This window comes from Chiloscyllium plagiosum, chromosome 6 (genome assembly GCF_004010195.1).
Source record: "Chiloscyllium plagiosum isolate BGI_BamShark_2017 chromosome 6, ASM401019v2, whole genome shotgun sequence".
Taxonomy (NCBI): Eukaryota; Metazoa; Chordata; class Chondrichthyes; order Orectolobiformes; family Hemiscylliidae; genus Chiloscyllium; species Chiloscyllium plagiosum.
Window position 1 is genome coordinate 115,606,297 of NC_057715.1, and position 6,799 is coordinate 115,613,095.

General features: G+C 46.5%; 1 protein-coding gene across 1 annotated transcript; it reads left to right on the forward strand.

Annotated features, from left to right (window-relative positions):
• The first annotated feature begins 5,390 nt into the window (after positions 1 to 5,390).
• LOC122550959 (olfactory receptor 52K2-like) lies at positions 5,391 to 6,512 on the forward strand. Its single transcript, XM_043692505.1, has one exon. The coding sequence runs from the start codon at positions 5,405 to 5,407 to the stop codon at positions 6,380 to 6,382; it is 978 nt and encodes a 325-aa protein (XP_043548440.1). The 5' UTR covers positions 5,391 to 5,404; the 3' UTR covers positions 6,383 to 6,512.
• Positions 6,513 to 6,799: the final 287 nt, after the last annotated feature.

The following is a 6,799-nucleotide window of genomic DNA, read 5'->3' on the forward strand; positions in this document are numbered from 1 at the left end:
AGGGGAGGGGAGGGAAATATATCCCTGGTGGTGGGGTCCGTTTGGAGGTGGCGGAAATGACGGCGGATTATACGCTGTACATGGAGATTGGTGGGGTGGTAGGTGAGGACCAGTGGGGTTCTGTCCTGGTGGTGGTTGGAGGGGCGGGGCTTAAGGGCGGAGGAGCGGGAAGTGGAGGAGATGCGGTGGAGAGCATCGTCAACCACGTCTGGGGGGAAATTGCGGTCTTTGAAGGAGGAGGCCATCTGGGTTGTACGGTTCTGATCTCCAGCATCTGCAGTCCTCACTTTCTCCTCCAATATATTACATTGCTGGGGTCTGGAGTCACACATAGGCCAGAGGAAATGTGATGCACTGATGAGAGAGAAAGAAATAGAGGGACATGCTGTAAGGGTGAGAGGAAGAGACTTGAGTAAAGCACGAATAACTGAATTTATTCTTGGGATAAGAGCATTGCTGAACATTTCCTGCCCATCCCTAGTTGCCTTTGGGAAATTGGTGTTGAGCTGCCTTCTTGAAATGACCTGTTTTGTTGCTGCATAGTAATTGCCTTTGTTTTTTGTGTTTTCTCTCATCTTACACAGTTAAATGCTGGTTTAAATCTCCCACATGGATTTGGTGGGTGGGGTGAAGCGTGGTTTACAGCTAGATATCATTGCTACCACTAACCCTCCCTCTTTATCCAGATTAGGAACCAGAGCTAATGCCCACTCCCTCGCCCACACATATCACAGCTAATGTATTCCAGAGAGGGACTTCAACACAGAGCCATCCACCTCAAAGAGGGCTAGACCTAGAGGCATCGTCTGAGAATTCAGGCCAGACGATTAATCTAATTTACTGGGGTCATGGGTTTGAATCCCACAATGGCAGATAGTGGAATTTGAATTAAAAAATAATCTGGAATTAAATGTCTAATGATGACCATGAATCCATAGTCGATCATCAGGAAAGAAAAACCCATCTGGGTCACTGATGCCCTTCAGGGAAGGAAACTGCCATCCTCACCCGGTCTGGCCTACATGTGACTCCAGACCCACAGCAATCTGATTGACACTCAACCACCCTCTGGGCAATTATGGAATGGGCAATAAATACTGACCTAGCCAGAGATGCCCCATGTTCTGTCAATGAATGAAAACTAAATAAAACTTTCAGGAGAGATGTTAGGCAGCACTTTGACACACAAAGGGTGGTAGAGATTTGGAACTCGCTTCCACAAATAGAAGTGGATGTTGGATCAGTTGTTAATTTTAAATCTGAGATAGATTTAAAATCTTAACATTTTTTGTTAAGTGAAAGTGTTAAGGGATATTGGCCAAAAGCAGGTTCATGGAGTCACAGATGCTACTGACAGCCATTATCCCATTGAATGATGGAACAGGCTTGAGGGGGCTGAATGGCCTACTCCTATTGCTATTTTCCTATGAGCTAGGTACTAAACTATTCCAGCTCCCAAGAACTACTGACAAATGCAAAAAATAATGGGCTGAATTTCCCCAGGCCCTGAACAACGATAGCGAGTCAGTTGGGAAAATGTGGTGAGATCAGAAAAAAACGTTAGAGAAAAGGTCTCAATTTTCCTTCCAAAGTGAGTCCAGAATTTTGCTAGTGAGCATTCAGAGGTCTATTTGCATGCATATATTATCACATTATTATCAATTTTTGCCTCATTTGTTTATAATTTGCTATTCGTCCATGCAGGAGAAAGTGAGGACTGCAGATGCTGGAGAGTCAGAGGTGAAAAGTGTGGAGCTGGAAAAGCACAGCCAGTCAGGCAGCATCCAAGGAGCAGGAGAGTTGACATTTCAGGCATAAGCCCTTCATCAGGAATGTGGGGGTGCCCCAAAGGGGCTGAGAAATAAATGCGAGGGGTTGGGGCCAGGAATGCTGAAAGGTGGATGAAGGTGGGTGGTGATGGTGGTAGGTTGGAGTGGAGGGTGAAGTGGATAGGTGGGAAGGAAGATTGACAGGGACCGTTCCACCCTCCATTCTGACCTACCACTACCACCCCCTCGTCTTCATCCACCTATCGATTTCCTGGCCCCACCACCCCTCCCAGTTATCTCTCAACCCCCTTGGGCCCTCCCCACATTCCTGATAAAGGGCTTATGTCTGAAACGTCGACTTTCCTGCAGCTCGGATGGTGCCTGACCTGCTGGGGTTTTCCAGCACCACACCTTTTGACTCTATTCCTCCATACAGCAGAGAGAAACTAGATAATTCCTGACATGGAAGCCCGACTGGGTAGCTGCTGATTCCAGATCATAATTTGCTCCTCTCAGCTTCCATTCGGATCAGCAATCTCCAACATCTCTGGACGCACTTGACAGGCAGTGACTGTCTGTGCTCCCTCCACCATCCACGGATGTTGGCATTAAATATTCCACTCTCACTACATCATTCAGACAGGGCTACATCAGGAATACTCAGCCCAATTTTGTTAAATGCCTCATCAACTTCATTCAATTTTTTGAAGAGGTGACCAGGGGTATAAATGAAGGCATTTAACAAGGCCTTTTGATAGCGTTCCACATGGGAGACTGAACGTAAAGGAATTGAGACTGTTGGTTGAGGAGTGTTTGTTCTGACTGGAAGTCTGTGTCTGGTGGGGTCCAACAGGGGACAGTGTCAGGGTCCTTGTGTTTGTGGTTTATATAAATGATTTAGACTTGAATGTAAGAAGGGTGATCAGTAAGTTTGCACATGATACAAAAACTGTGGGGTGCCAAATAATGGGGAGGACGAAGAGGTTAAGAGGTCAAATAAGTAGGCAATATGTTGGCAAATGGAGTATATGTATGAAAACCAAATGTTTTTCATTTTGAAAGGGAGAGCAAAAGAACAGAGAATTACTTAACTGGAGAGAAACCACAGAGGGTTGCAGTGGAAAGGGACTTGGGGGGATTTGTGCATGAAACCCAGAAAGCTAGTACACAGAGGCAGCAGGGAATCAGGAAGGCCAATGGAATTATGGCCCTTATTTCAAGGGGATCGGAGTATAAGAATAGGGAAAGCTTACTGTATCTGTACAAGGCGCTGGAGATACTACATCTGGAGCACTGTGAGCAGTTTTGGTCCCTTATTTAAGGAAAGGTATCATTTCATCAGAGAAGGTTCACCACGACAGTCCCTGGGATGGGGAGGGATTGTCTTATGAGCAAAGGCTAAACAGGTTGGGACTCTACTCCCTAGAGTTTAGAAGAATGAGAGGGGATCTCATTGAAACATCCAGGATTCTTAAGGGGCTTGAGTGGGTCAATGCTGAGAGGATGTTTCCCCTCATGGGAGGGTCTAGGACCAGAGGGCATAGTCTCAGAATAAAGGGGCACCAACTTCAGACTGAGATGGGGAGGAATTTCTTCTCTCAGAGGGTTGTGAGTCTTTGGAACTCCTTGTCACAGAGAGCTGTGGGGGAAGAGTCCTTGTATACATTTAAAGCTGAGAGAGATTCTTGATCAGTTGGAGAATCGAGAGTTATGGGCAAAGGGCAGGAAAGAGCAGGCTCAAGGGGCTGAATGTGCAATTCTATTCCTTTTTCTAATGATACAGATAGGCTAGGTCAGATGGACTGATCAGTGGCAAGTGGAATTCAATTCAGATAAATGTGAGGTTACGCACGTGGGCAGAACAGACAAGTCAAGGGACTACATGATGAACAGTAGAATCCTGGAGCATTGACGGTCAGAGAGATCTTGGTATGCATATCCTTCAGTTCCTTAAAATATCAGGACAGTGGTTAAGATGCTATTTGGGATATTTGCTTTATTAGTCAAGCTAATTAAGGGTGTAAGAGCAGAAGGTTGTGCTGGGACTGTATGAAATGTTGGTAAGTCACAGCTAGAGTACTTTGTATACAGTTCTGAATCCACATTGTAGGAGGGATGTGATTGCACTGGAGAAGGTGCAGAGGAGAATTACTGGGATGTTGCCTGGACTGGAGAGTTTCAGTTATGAAGAGAGATTGGACTGACTGGGGTTGTTTTCCTTGGAGCAGAGAAGACTGAGAGATGGGAGATAATTGAGATGGATACAATTATGTCGGGCATTGATCGGATAGATAGGAAGAAACCTTTTCCGTTGCTGGAGGGATCATCGACCAGGGACCATAGATTAAAGGTAAGGGGCTGGAGGTTTAGAAGGGATGTGAGGAAGAAGCTTTTTCACGCAGAGGTGGTAGGAATCTGGAACTCACTGCCTGCGAGGGTGGTGGAATCAGAAAGCCCCCAGAACATTGAAGGAAATGCCAAGGTCTGCAAGGTTAGGGCCAAGTGCTGGAAAATGGGATTAGAATAGTTGTGTTTTTTTTTGACCAGTGGAGATGCGATGGACTAAAGGGCCATTCTCTGTGTAATAGACCTCTATCACTCTATAACGTTACCATCATGGCCCATCTCTAATGCACTTGGAATACAGTTCACCACTTCAATGCGACACTTTGCAGCGGACTGTTACCTTTTACTGCCCTGCTTCTCCTGGGTCCTGACACTTATCACAGGCATTAGAGCAGGTTGTGTCTCAGGATTGTTTTAGCACTCACTCCCTTTGCTCCTACAAGGATGCTCTGAGCTTCCCTGCTTCCTTTACCATTTCACACTTTACCACCTCATAATAATCCTGTCAACTGCCGAGGGACATTCACTATGTCAAAGGACTATCCAAAGGCAAGTAATTGTGCTTTTCTTCATTTATTAGTTCCTTCGGTTTGCCAGTCCACATCTGATCGTAAGAATTGGGAGCAGAAGTAGGGCATTCAGCCCATCGGGTCTACTCCACCATTCAATGAGATTGTGGCCGATCTGATAATTCTCCACTCTACTCCCTATAACCCTTGATTTCTTTACTGATTACAAACCTGTCAGTCTCAGGCTTGAATATATTTAATGAACAGCCCTCTGGGTGTTAAATAATTCCACAGATTCACTCCCCTCTGACAGAAGAAATTCATCCTTACCTCTGTTTTAAATGAGCGATCCCTTACGTTCAGATGATCATAGTATCGTAGAATCTCCACACTGTGGAAAAAGATCATTTGGCCCATCAAGTCTGCACTGACCCTCGAGGAGCATCCCCCAGAACCAGCCCCCTACCCTATCCCCATAATCCTGCTTTACCATAGCTGATCCACCTAGCCTGCACATCTTTGACCTCTTTTGGACATCTTTTGGATTTTTGATGCGTCCTGGTCCTAGACTCTCCCACAAGGGGAAACAGCCTCTCCATTATCAACCCTGTTAGGACCCCTAAGAATCACGTGTGTTTCAATAAGTTGGGATTCAGTTTGTGAAGGGACAATAATCCTCACAGCTTTGCTGGTTTCGATTGTCCACCATTTAATTTGCATTGTCTCACATTTACTTGGTCTCTGTCTCTGTGTATTCCAGATTGTTCATGTGCACGACTCATGGAGGACACAAGATATAATGGCTCCCTTTACATTGAATTCATCCTGCTCGGGTTTCCAGGATTTGAAGGGTCTGAAGGTCTCCTCTGTGCTCCGCTCCTCTTGGTCTACTTGACCACGCTGATAGCAAACTCCGCCATTGTGTTGGTCATTGCCCCGGATCCCAGCATGCATCAACCCATGTACCTCCTCATTTGCTGCCTCTCGGTTGTTGATATCATTGTTAGCTCCATCGTGGTCCCCAAGATGCTGCTCAGTTTTCTGTTTGACCTGAAAGCTGTCTCCTTGGCTGGCTGCCTGGCCCAGATGTTCCTCGTTCACTTTTGGTCCTCAGCAGAATCGACTCTGCTCTTGGCAATGGCCGTCGACCGCTACGTGGCAATTTGTAACCCCCTGCGGTACACCGCCATCATGACAGGTTCGGCTCTACTCAAACTGGCCATGTTTGCCCTCGTTCGCAGTGGCCTCACAGTGACCACTCTGGTTATACTGGCCTCCCCACTCCCATTCTGCAGGACTAACCTCATTCCCCATTGTTACTGTGAGCACATGGCACTTGTGAAGTTGGCCTGTGCTGACACGGGCTTGAACAGCACCTTGGGTTTGGTATTCGCCTTCACAATCATTGGCTTTGACAGTGTGTGTGTCCTCCTGTCCTACTGCAGGATAGTCTCCACTGTCCTAAAAATCACCTCAGCAGAGTCCCGTCGAAAGTTATTTCACACTTGCTGCACTCACTTGTTGGTGATCGCGTTCTGCTACTTCACCGCTTTATTCTCCTTCTTGACTTACCGGGTGGGTCAGGTTTCCATGGGCATCCGTGTGCTGCTCTCTGTCATGTACCTCATATTGCCTCCAATGGCCAACCCTATCATTTATGGGATGAGGGTCAAGGAAATCAGAGAGCGGCTTCTCAAAAAGTTAGGGAGCCGAGTGATAAAAACCCGAGTGCAGAAAGTCACTTCTGTAGCCAGCTGAGAAACAGATGGCTTCCGCTTGCTAATAAGCTATCTGAAACTCTTCATGGCAACTGCTGGTAACAGGCCTGACCATCACACAAGCCAACCCTCCATCCATGGACTCCATCTACACTTCTCACTGCTGCAGAAAGGCAGCCAACATCATCAAAGACCCTTCCCACTCCGGTAATGCTATCTTCCAATCTCTTCCATCAGGCAAAAGATACAGAAACCTGAACACATGTACCAACAGGTTCAGAAGCAGCCTTTTCCCTGCCATTATTAGACTGATGGATGGACCTTTCTAATTTCAAATCTAATGTTGATCTTGCTTTCTGCACCTCCAGTGCAGCCATAACTTTGTACGCCTCGCTCTGTCTCAGCACCCTATGAGCTGTATGTCCTTGAATGTTATGATCTGCCTGTACGATATGCA